The sequence below is a fragment of the Ipomoea triloba genome, chromosome 12 (assembly GCF_003576645.1).
Source record: "Ipomoea triloba cultivar NCNSP0323 chromosome 12, ASM357664v1".
Lineage (NCBI taxonomy): Eukaryota > Viridiplantae > Streptophyta > Magnoliopsida > Solanales > Convolvulaceae > Ipomoea > Ipomoea triloba.
This window is the reverse complement of record NC_044927.1, coordinates 18,679,291-18,691,895: the sequence shown is the minus strand read 5'-3', so window position 1 is coordinate 18,691,895 and position 12,605 is coordinate 18,679,291. Positions and strand designations below refer to the sequence as shown.

The following is a 12,605-nucleotide window of genomic DNA, read 5'->3' as shown; positions in this document are numbered from 1 at the left end:
GTCTTTAATCAATGGAATATGTAGCATTTTCATCATTCGCGCCATTGTCACAAAGAATCAAAGAATATTCAATGAATGAATGTTGTAGTAAACGAGATAGAAAGAAAATTGTTGAAATCAATAAGGAACAGTTAAAAATGAATTTCTAGTGAGCCATGATGCATCATAGTGTGTTTATGGTTAATGAAAAATTGCATTGCAAAAATGAAATACCATTCTCCTCTCGGTCTACTAGGATCTCCATATGTTTGGCCTTTCTTTTTGTCGTTCTCCTTATGGCTCGGTTTATTTCAAGATTGAGAGGCAGTAGGCCATGGTTGGCCCTTGCCCTCGTTTGCATTCACCCTACAAAAATGTTGAAAGAAACAAAGTTTCCTACTCGAACAAAAAGTATTCGTTTTTGGGAGGTTAGTACAAACAAAGTAAAAACAACAAGTGAAATGAAGTAAAAACATTGCGAATATTGCAAAGATAAAACACAATTCAATATCAACCGTTTGCCCTCCTTGGCAACGACGCCAATTGATTTTCCGCGCTTTTGTGGTTGTTAAAATAAAAGATTGTTGGAGTTACCCCGGGTTGTGTCGGTCTCTAGGGAGGTCAAATTAGAAGTATTGACAAGTCTTTAATCAATGGAATATGTAGCATTTTCCTCATTCGTGCCATTGTTACAAAGAATCAAAGAATATTCAATGAATGAATGTTGTAGTAAACGAGATACAAAGAAAATTGTTTAAATCAATATGGAAAAGCTAAAAATGAATTTCTAGTGAGCAATGATGCATCATAGTGTGTTTATGGTTAATGAAAATTGCATTGCAAAGGTGGTTATTCTCGGGAGGTTTATGAAATACCATTCTCCTCTCGGTCTACTAGGATCTCCATATGTATGGCTTTTCTTTTTGTCCTTCTCCTTGTGGCTCGGTTTATTTCAAGATTGAGAGGGAGTAGGCCTTGGTTGTGTGATACCCGAGTTATTTTTAATATTTTGATAAAAATATTATTATTATTATTATTATTTATTTTTATTGTATGATCCAAAATTATACTAGCCTATTATTAAATTACATTATGTGACCCAAAATTATTTGAGACTAGTTTACTATTATTATTTTATGGCTCTCATTTAATTCTAAAATAAAAAAAAATTACTAATTTCTAATGAAACTAATATATGTATATTTGAAGGTACGTAGGCATATACAGAAGTGTTATAGTGTAGTAATATATATATAAACCTAAGTTAATATATTTGTTGGTTAATAAACACACGCACACCACAAAGAAAAAGAGGAAAAAAAAACCCTAGCTATATATATATAGAATTTCCCTTACCTACCCATTACTTTAGCCTTTTTAGTTTCCCATTCTCTTCCAGCAGCCACCGTAAGCCATCTCAAATTCATCAGTCGGCACCGTAGAACTTTTACCCTATTCTCATCCTTCATCATCAAGTTCTCTCCTCTGTTCATCGTAGGAATTCAAGGGTTTTTATTGATTTTGGAATCTAGGTAAGATTTACGTCTACTCAAAATTTATTTACCCCAAACCAAATTATTTAATATGTGTTTATGTGAATAATTTTTTTTTCTTCAAAAATCTAATTTTGATATTTTAGAATAATTGCTACATGATTCATGATCTTCGTGAATATTGCATTCTAAATGATAATTGTTTGATTGTGACGTGATAATCAGTATATGAATTCATATTAATTGAATTGTATAGGTAAATAATATTTTTGAATTAAGTATGTTCGTATATATATATATAATTGTGCGTGAGTACTGTATATGAGAGAATGATTAATAAATATAATTTATTTGGTTTGCATTCTGTTTATATAATTGCATATACATTGCCTACAAAATATAGTGCTTTGTGAATTGCTGTATTAAACCATTTCATCATTTTCGTACTGATTATAATCTATATGTTTTTAATATATTTGTTTGGCAATTAGGCATAAAGAATTAGTATGCAGTATATTATTTATTTGGTATATTATTATTTAGTACAATAATTAGGCCTGAATCATGTGCATATGGTATTTGGTGATTTATATTTAGTACAAAAGTTATAGATACAAGTGTAAAGTTGGATGAGCTACTTGGGTGCAATGATTTTTGATATAAGATGTGAACTTTGAGGGTTAAAGATATATATGTTTTGTCATGGGGATGGTGTCATTTGATATTTTTACCTTGAGGAGTGAGTAGTGATGTAAAAGCTGACTCACTAGGGGGTTTTATAACTTCCCTGTTATTTTGAGGAGTGAGCAGTGACTTGAAAGCTGACTCACTAGGGAGCCGAGAAAAACTCCCTGTTTATAAGCATTTATTTTTGAGAACTTGAAAATCATTCATTTGGTACCTATTTCTCCTTGACGATAGGTATATATCAAGTGTTGATGTTTTGAGAAATTCTGAAATGTATTGTTGTAAGAATCTCTCTTCGAAAGAGGATAATTGAGAGGTTGGAATTCTCTCTTTGGTTATTATTTTATGAACTTAGAAGTGATTCTTTTGATTTGGGAATTGTTGGTGGTTACTTAAGGATTTAAAATATCTCTTTGGTGAATATATTATGATTTAAAGAAATTTGAGTATTGATAGTATTATGAAATGTCTTGAGGAATTGATTATATGAAAATGTTGAGATACATATTATATGGTGAATTTTGAGGAAAGAGTATTTGAATGCTTTGGATTATGGATAGGCAATGTCTTGATCTCCTAGGAATTTTGTGGGTATATTTATATATACTTTAATGTGTGATTTCCTCAAGTTACATTTTAATCGGTTGAAATTTATTGATATTGATGAGAATAAAAATGCTTAAGGGGTTACTGAATATGTTAATTACATGCTCCTATTTGTTATGTGCTATGTGCAAAACGTTTTACGGGGTGGAGTAAGTCTTACCAGCCGTCGTGCTGACTTTGTTTCCCCTTTAGTTAATTTTGCAGGTGGTGATTGCATGATTTGGAGCATGAGAGCGATTTACACCCTTTTAAATTAGTATTTGGAGTTTTATTTTATTTGATAATCTAGAGGTTGTATTTAAAAGAAATGTATTAGTTCATTGTGCTAGTATAAATTATGGGTTATTTTTAGTAGTTGTTTTAGCCTGTGCGTTTAGATATAAGTTGTATCTAAACGTGGCGGTAGTATCCCTATTTTCTGTAGTTTTGGATTTGGGCTTCCGCAATTATAAGATATTTTTAATTAAATAAATCCATTTTTAATGAAAAATTTTAGTTATGAAAATGGGGGTGTTACACCGTCCTCCCAAGTCCCAGCCGGCGTCGAAGTGCGAACTGGAACTCTGGAAGACTGACCTCGGCCTCTCTGCGAACTGTGAAGTGCGGCGACCTCGGCCTCTCTGCGAACTGTGAAGTGCGGCGACCTCGGCTTCTCTGCGAACTGCAGCGACCTCACCTCTGCGTCTGCGACATCTTCGGCCACTGCTCGCCGTTGACGATCGACCCTAACTACTGCTAGTCTGCTCAACGCCTAGGTAAATCCTCCACTGGAAATCTGGTTCGCGTTTGTAATTATTGCTTTATGGTTTGTACAGATTATGGTTTATGCTTATGGATTAATGGTTGAATGATTTATGCTTTATGGTTTAATGGTTCAATGGTTTAATCGTTTATGCTTTATGGTTTAATGGTTTACAGATAATCGTTTATGCTTTATGGTTTAATGGTTTAATGGTGTATGCTTTATGGCTTAATGGTTTAATGGTGTATGCTTTATGGTTTAATGGTTTACAGATTATGGTTTAATGGTTTATGCTTTATGTTTAATGGTTTAATGGTTTATGCTTTGTGGTTTAATGGTTTATGCTTTATGGTTTAATGGTTTAATGGTTAATGAAATTTGAATTTGATTATAGCAGACTAGCAGTGCCTTTGATTCTTTGAATTTGATTATAGCAGTGTATTACCTTCACATTCTTGAAAGTTGAAACTAATTGTCCTTTATCATATACTATATTAATACTTATTAGAATGGAAGGTGATAATTCCCATGTAGGCGGTTGTGATCCATTTTCTCCAATGCCTATGAGCTCACCAGTAGAGTACCCTAATTCGTCCCCCGTGGATTCACCTAGTGCTAGGAATGAAGCAGAAACTCAAGAAACTCAAGGAACTAGTCAAACTGTTGAAGGTGAGCTTCTTGTCTAGTCTAATATTTATTAAATATTAAATTTACATTTTGTTTTTTAAATTACTCCAAACTGTTGAAGTTGATTTTTTTTTTATTATAAACCTTGAAGGTGAGCGTGAGCCTCAAGTTGGTGAGAAAAGATTAAGGTCAACTGTTTGGGAACATTTTACAAAGATTAAAGTTAATGGGCTAAACAAGGCGGAATGTAAATACTGTAAGAAACTACTTGGGGGAGAGAGTAAAAATGGTACAAAACATTTGCATGATCATCACAAGATTTGTAAAATGAGACCTTACCAACACTTAAGGCAACAAACACTGACCTTCAATAAAGACAAGGATGGAAATGTGAATGTAAACAATTATAGATTTGACCACATAGCTACTAGGCAGGGACTTGGTCGAATGATTGTTTAGCACGAGTATTCACTCTATATGGTTGAGCATTCCGGTTTTAGGGAGTTCATACAACTTGCTCAACCTTTGTTCAAGGTGCCTAGTCGGAATACAATTAGGGCGGATATTCTAAAGCAGTATGAGGGTCAAAAGACCACACTTATTGAGTCTATGAATAGAAGCGCAAGTAAGGTTACATTGACGACGGATATGTGGACTTCATCTAATGGAAAGAAGGGGTACATGGCTATTACAGCTCATTTTGTGGACAACAATTGGAGTCTACATAATTTAATTTTGAGGTATGTACACTTTATGAAATTATTTATCTTGCAAGTTGATTACTTAATGTGAAATTTTTTATTGTGTATTTATATTAGGTTTATAATGTATTTTTGTTAGGTTTATTTATGTCCCGGCTCCACATACAACATTGGCTCTTTCAAAAGAAATGTTGAAATGTGTTTTAGATTGGAATCTTGAGAGAAAGTTGTCTGCAATAACTGTTGATAATTGTTCAACTAATGATGCTTTAGTAAATAACATGTTCAAGCTTAATCGTAAGCATCTTTTATTTGGGGGAAAATTTTTCCATATGCGTTGTTGTGCACATATCTTGAATTTGATAGTGCAAGATGGGCTAAAAGTTATGGGGAGGGGGAATGGATTGGAAAGAGTTAGAGATAGTGTTAGTTTTTGGTTAGCTACACCAAAAAGACAACAACTATTTAAAGAAAGTGCAACACATTTGGGCATAGAATACTCAAAATAGTTAGTTCAGGATTGTAAGACTCGATGGAATTCTACTTATTTGATGCTTTCTGTTGCATTGTAATACAAAGATGTTTTTACCGTTTGGAACAACAAGAGTCTTCTTTTCATTTGAACAAGATTGGGAGTTAGCTGAGAACATTTGTGATAAACTGAAAGTGTTTTATAAAGCATCAAATGTATTTTCTGGAAGAAAATATCCAACTTCAAATGTTTTCTTCCTATTGATGTCTGAGATTAAGGTTAATTTGTGCGATTGGGTTGATTCAAATGATTTGGTGATAGCAAATATGGCTAAGAGTATGCTTGCAAAGTTTGATAAATATTGGGAAGTGGTGCATGGGATTCTAGCTGTAGCTAATGTTCTTGATCCAAGGTATAAGTTAGGAGTTATTCAGTTCTTCTTTCAAACATTTTATGGAGATAAAGCTGCATCAGAAATTGAGAGGGTTAAGACATATTGCAATGATTTGTGCCGTGACTATGAGTGTTCTTCAATAGCAACATCTTCAAGTAAACACGCTCAATCTGTTGTTGGAGGGGAGGATTTGACTAAGGGTGACCCAGTTAGGGATAAATTGAAAACTTTTATGGAAAGTGCAACACATTTGGCTGAGACATCAGAGTTGGACTTGTATTTAAAGGCTAAGAGGTCACCATTTGATGATGATTTAGATGTTTTATCATGGTGGCAAACTGAAGGAAAGAAATATCCAACTTTGAGTAAGGTTGCAAAGGATTTATTAGCTATTCCCGTTTCTACCGTTGCTTCAGAATCTGCTTTCAGTACTAGTGGTAGATTGTTGTCGCCTCATCGTAGTAGACTTCATCCAGATATTTTGGAGGCACTTATGTGTTCTCAAAGTTGGTCGCTTGAAATTAAGAAATTTTATTTCAATGAATTATTTTTAATTGAGTATTCATTACTTATTTACTTTACCATTCTAAAATAATATTTGTAGGTTCTGAAGATTATGAAATTGATGAAGATTTACTCCTTCCTCAACAATTAGAAGCTTAGAGGTATTTTTTAAATTATGTTGTTTAAAAGTTTAACTAAATATATATATCAAGTTATTATTCAAATTATGTTAGGAATATATTGTAATTGTTTTGATGAACCAAAAATGTAATATTAGACCCCCAATTTTATTTTGAGTCTAGTATAGGATTATGCCGAGTACGAGCCTAATCGACTAAGCGGAAATTACAATAGTATAAATTTTTAATTTATACTTGTAAGTCATTCGCTTCCACTTTATAATTTGAGGAGATTTTGGAAGATTGATCAAGACTCGAAGACATCTCGGAACGTGACAACGGTTCGAATTGCAAGAATTAATTCTTTGAGAGAATTAATTAATTCGTGATGAAGATGTTGCAATTAAAAGTCAAAATTGAAGTCAATCTCGAATGGGTTCTCTCACAAAATATTTTAGAAGCTAACTCATGCAAGGAAAATAATTTTGGTGATGAGGATGACCTTGCCTCTTTAATTTATGGAGATGAGGATGACTAGCTCAAAGTTTAAAGAGAGGATGACTGGGCCGAAAATTAAATCTAGTTTGGAGATGAGGTTGACTTGGCCGAAATTCAAATCAAGAATGGAGATGAGGATGACTTGAATTAAATCAAAATGGAGAAGAAGATGACTTGACCGAAATTGAGATCAAGAATGAGGATGAGGATGACTTAGCCTATTGGAATTAATTATGAGGATGAGGATGACTTAGCTACAAGTTATTATGAGGATGAGGCTAACCATGTACATTTTTGAAGGAGGATGAGGATGACCTACACATAAAGGTCAACCTATTATGCCATGCATGAAGATGATTTACGTGAGATCCAAATCAATAGGGGGAAGAACAAAAATCATTTTTGAGGCTGAGTATGGCATGACCAAGGAGAAAAAATAGGATGGTCTATTTATTCCAAAAGGTGAATTCAAATTATCTTGCTACAAGGAGCTGAAGATCATTATGAGAAAAGTCAGTATACTTTTCAGAGGCATTAATTATGCTCAAGCAAGAGTCACCGAACGGATATATTTCAGAGCAACCTGACTTATGGATTATGAACAAAGTCAAGTGTTCACACTACCAAAGTCAAAGATGGATGGCTACAAGTTACAAGGAAAATTATATTAGTGATTGCAGAAGAACGTTGGAGGATTATCAGTTCAAATTCATCTGATAGAGCCATCAAAGTTGACGAAGACCATCTGAAAGCATTTAATGCTCTGAAGAATTACAACGGGCAAATAGCTAATTTAGCTATATAAACCCAAGAAGACTTGATACATAGCACGGTGAATGACACAACGAAAAAGGGGAACAAAATACGTATGAGTTATTAGCACTGAATACACAACAAGTGATATCAGATTTGAAAGTGCTAAGTAGTGAGCTATACACGAGAAAAATCAAGTCTTAGAGAGAAATACTTTATTTCTTGAAAAGAAATTGTAGGAGTGTAGCTTTGAGCAAAACACTCGGGGGAAACTAAGTGTAGCTAGGTGCAAAACACTTGGTTGATTGCTTTGTGCGAATTACTCGGAGGAGTGCAGCTTTGTGCAGAACACTCGTGGAGACTAAGTGTAGCTAGGTGCAAAACACTTGGTTGAAGGGCGTAGCTAGGTGCAAGACGCTCATGAACGTAGCTGGGTGCAAGACGTTCGGGTTTGAGTGTAGCTGTAGCAAAAGTGCATTTGGAGTAGAGGAGTGCTAGAAGAGCACAGATTCACTATTGTATCTGGGTGATTGAAGATAGTGGAATCTCTCCTGGAGGAAGGAGAAAGTGGAGTAGGAGGATTACATCACCTCCGAACCACTATATATCCCTGTGTCATTTACTTTATCTGCTCATATATCTGCTTGCATATTTATTTATCTGAGCATCACATGCATTACATTTTGTCACATTTATTGCTAAGTGCTTTATTGGTTCACGTGACATCACCTTTTTGCATACAAGACATATTTGCATACTCAACCTCATCCTGTGAAAGTTTATGTGTTGTTATGCTACGAACGCAACTATTCATTACGCATACTTTTTGATCTGGGTTTGATTAGTTCCCACGTCCGCATGCGAGCCAAACTTTATATACTCAGTATTTGAGTTATTCCTGACGTTTCTAACGTGTTGCATGTTGTTATTTGAGTTATTCCTGACGTTTCTAACGTGTTGCATGTTGTGAAGCTCTTCATTTTTGCGTAACTTTGATTATAGCACTTTACCGTACTATTTATCTTTGCGTAACTTTGATTATAGCACTTTACCGTACTATTTATCTGGGTTTGATTAGTTCCCACGTCCGCATGCGAGCCAAACTTTATATACTCAGTATTTGAGTTATTCCTGACGTTTCTAACGTGTTGCATGTTGTGAAGCTCTTCATTTTTGCGTAACTTTGATTATAGCACTTTACCGTACTATTTATCCGCTGCGCAATTCAAGTTGAATTTATTCACTTGGATTCTTTCTGTTGAAGTGTTATAATATTTTGAAAAGCTAGAAAAGTCTATTCCCCCCCCCCCCTCTCTAGACTTTTCCTTACCCTATCGGGACCAACAAATTATTATTATTTTTCAGGTTATTACTGAAGAGTTACTACTTCATTTGTTTTGTTATGTACTTGTATTTGGACTTTTTTGTTATGTACTGGACTTTGGACTTTGAAGATGTTTGAAACAATTTTAAGTGTTTGAAGTTGGATATTTTAATGTTACTTTAGTAAGAGTTGGATATTTTAATGTTATTAATCTATGCATTTTAAATTTGTACTATGAAAGTTGAAAGTGTTTCTTTTTGTTTTATTAATCTATAATTTTAGACTTTGAAAGTTCAATATTATTTTATTTTTCAAATGGACAGAATTCAAAAAAAAATCCCCGCAGGGATTCCCCATCCCCGAAAGTCCCCGCGAGGACGGGGATGGGGAATAATTCCCCATCCCCGCCGGGGAACGGGGCGGGGACGGGGAACAGGGTGGCGCTTCGGGGACGGGGACAAGGACCCCATTCCCCGCCCCGCCCCGCCCCGTTGACATCCCTAGCCATGATGCATCATAGTGTGTTTGTGGTTCATGAAAAATTGCATTGCAAAGGTGGTTATTCTAGGGACGTTTAAGAAGTATCATTCTCCTCTCAGTCTACTATGATATTCCGAGGTTTGGCCTTTCTTTTTGTCCTTCTCCTTCTGGCTCGGTTTATTTCAAGATTGAGAGGGAGTTGGCCTTGGTTGGCCCTAGCTCTCGTTTGCATTCACCCTACAAAAATGTTTTAATGAAATAAAGTTTCCTACTCGAACAAAAAGTAGTTGTTTTAGGGAGGTTAGTACAAACAAAGTAAAAACAACAAGTGAAATGAAGTCAAAACAATGCAAATATTCCAAGGATAAAACACAAGTCAATAACAACCATTTGCCCTCTTTGGCAACGACGCCATTTGATTTTCCGTTGTTTTGTGGTTGTTAAAATCAAAGATTGTTGGGGTTACCCCGGGTTGTGTCGGTCTCTGGGGAGGTCAAATTAGATGCATTGACTAGTCTTTAATCAATGAAATATGTATCATTTTCCACATTCGCGCCATCGTCACAAAGAATCAAAGAATACTAAATGAATGAATGTTGTAGTAAACGAGATACAAAGAAAATTGTTGAAATCAATAAGGAAAAGCTAGGAAATGAATTTCTAGTGAGCCATGATGCATCATAGTGTGTTTGTGGTTCATGAAAAATTGCATTGCAAAGGTAGTTATTCTCGGGTGGTTTAGGAAGTATCATTCTCCTCTCAGTCTACTAGAATCTTCCTAAGTTTGGCCTTTCTTTTTGTCCTTCTCCTTGTAGATCGGTTTATTTCAAGATTGAGAGAGAGTAGGCCTTGGTTGGCCCTAGCCCTCGTTTGCATTCACCCTACAAAAATGTTTTAATGAAACAAAGTTTGTAACCCTTCACACATTCCAATAAGTCTAGTGTTCGAAAAAAAAAATTTAAGGCATTGACATACATGGGTTATGTTCAGTAGATATTTCAAGACGATTTTGCGAGTTAGAATTGTTGATAATAAGCTGCGAACATGCGTGCCGGTCACGAACCGTAAAAATTTTAGGAACATGTGTTCAGTTTAGATTGCCCTATGAAGTGGACTGTATGCAATATACCATTAACCATGAACTTCCTACTTAGTTAAGTTTAAATTAGATTAAGCCATGAGAGTGAAAATTTATTACAACCTTAGTATCGCTGTATTTCGCGATGTACCGAAAATTGTCCGATTTTAGGATTTAATGATAGGATCAAGTTCGGAATAATTTTGGTTTCGAAATCATTCTTAACTAACTTATTTTCTACCGTAACTATATCTGTTTAACCCATAACTGGCAAGCCAAAGATATTTTTCCATGATCTATCACAAGAAATTGACAAGTGTCACTTTAATTAGCCACATACCCTTATTAAAATATTAAAAGAGTAGATTTTATTGGGTTTGTCTTCCATTTCCACCGCTTGGGCGAAATTTTAAGAGAGAAAAGAGGGAGAGGAGAACTTCATCTTCAACCTTGAGCAACAACTTCCATAGACAAGCTTCTACACAAAGTTGATCATCCTTCGGTAAAATTCTAATTTTATTCGGTTAAAAAGTCTTGATTTCTTCCCTAGAACTTGATTGTAGGTAAAGATTTCTTAAATATGTTGTTATGGTGGTGTATTCTACCTAGGGTTTTTCGGTGAAAATTGGGGATAAAGGTTCAAGACTACTTTTACGGTGATATTACACACTTGTGAGGTAAGGAATCCCTTAAGTCGGTCATTGTCACTTGAAATTAGACAATTGATAAGTTGAATTATGAAATTAGGAGTTCTATGTTGGAATTTATGTGTCAATCTTGAGGATTTTGTACTAAACCTATGTAACCACTCTATGGACTTCGGAATTTGTTGTATACATGTTCGTAGATAATGTATGCATACATAGGTTATATGAATGTTATATTTTGTAAGTATGTACATATATTCACGGTATGAGTGTTTTGTACGTATACATACATACATATATATACATATATATATATATACATATGTATATATATATATATATACATATATATATATATATATGTATATATATACATATGTATATATATATATATACATATATATATATATATATACATATATATATATATATATGTATGTATGTATACGTACAAAACACTCATACCGTGAATATATGTACATACTTACAAAATATAACATTCATATAACCTATGTATGCATACATTATCTACGAACATGTATACAACAAATTCCGAAGTCCATAGAGTGGTTACATAGGTTTAGTACGAAATCCTCAAGATTGACACATAAATTCCAACATAGAACTCCTAATTTCATAATTCAACTTATCAATTGTCTAATTTCAAGTGACAATGACCGACTTAAGGGATTCCTTACCTCACAAGTGTGTAATATCACCGTAAAAGTAGTCTTGAACCTTTATCCCCAATTTTCACCGAAAAACCCTAGGTAGAATACACCACCATAACAACATATTTAAGAAATCTTTACCTACAATCAAGTTCTAGGGAAGAAATCAAGACTTTTTAACCGAATAAAATTAGAATTTTACCGAAGGATGATCAACTTTGTGTAGAAGCTTGGCTATGGAAGTTGTTGCTCAAGGTTGAAGATGAAGTTCTCCTCTCCCTCTTTTCTCTCTTAAAATTTCGGGGTGGAAATGGAAGACAAACCCATAAAATCTACTCTTTTAATATTTTAATAAGGGTATGTGGCTAATTAAAGTGACACTTGTCAATTTCTTGTGGTAGATCATGGAAAAATATCTTTGGCTTGCCAGTTATGGGTTAAACAGATATAGTTACGGTAGAAAATAATTTAGTTAAGAATGATTTCGAACCAAATTATTCCGAACTTGATCCTATCATTAAATCCTAAAATCGGACAATTTTCGGTACATCGCGAAATACAGCGATACAAGGTTGTAATAAATTTTCACTCTCATGGTTAATCTAATTTAAACTTAACTAAGTAGGAAGTTCATGGTTAATGGTATAGTGCATACAGTCCACTTCTAGGGCAATCTGAACTGAACACATGTTCCTAAAATTTTTACGGTTCGTGACCGGCACGCATGTTCGCAGCTTATTATCAACAATTCTAACTCGCAAAATCGTCTTGAATATCTACTGAACATAACCCATGTATGTCAATGCTAAATTTTTTTTTCGAACACTAGA

General features: G+C 34.3%; 1 protein-coding gene and 1 long non-coding RNA gene across 3 annotated transcripts; both read left to right on the top strand.

Annotated features, from left to right (window-relative positions):
- Nucleotides 1-1,359: 1,359 nt before the first annotated feature.
- On the top strand, nt 1,360-5,373 carry LOC115998713 (zinc finger BED domain-containing protein RICESLEEPER 2-like). Of its 2 annotated transcripts, none has more exons than XM_031238353.1 (5): nt 1,360-1,511; nt 2,958-3,520; nt 4,042-4,176; nt 4,669-4,874; nt 4,975-5,373. In XM_031238353.1, the coding sequence occupies exons 3-5, from the start codon at nt 4,129-4,131 to the stop codon at nt 5,342-5,344; spliced, it is 624 nt and encodes a 207-aa protein (XP_031094213.1). In that variant the 5' UTR covers nt 1,360-1,511; nt 2,958-3,520; nt 4,042-4,128; the 3' UTR covers nt 5,345-5,373. The 2 variants fall into 2 exon arrangements, with proteins under 2 accessions (XP_031094213.1, XP_031094212.1); XM_031238352.1 differs by having other exon boundaries at nt 4,016-4,176.
- Nucleotides 5,374-6,311: 938 nt separating this feature from the next.
- Nucleotides 6,312-9,110, top strand: LOC115998714. The gene is made up of 2 exons (XR_004093951.1): nt 6,312-6,366; nt 8,941-9,110. It is a non-coding gene; the product is annotated as an uncharacterized LOC115998714 (long non-coding RNA).
- Nucleotides 9,111-12,605: the final 3,495 nt, after the last annotated feature.

Bases quoted from the DNA above. Each gene is read 5' to 3' on its own strand.
- LOC115998713 (XM_031238353.1), top strand. From the start codon at position 4,129: ATGAAGCAGAAACTCAAGAAACTCAAGGAACTAGTCAAACTGTTGAAG. The intron at 4,177-4,668 runs GTGAGCTTCTTG...CCTTTGTTCAAG, and splicing joins AACTAGTCAAACTGTTGAAG to GTGCCTAGTCGGAATACAAT. The intron at 4,875-4,974 runs GTATGTACACTT...TATTTTTGTTAG, and splicing joins CTACATAATTTAATTTTGAG to GTTTATTTATGTCCCGGCTC.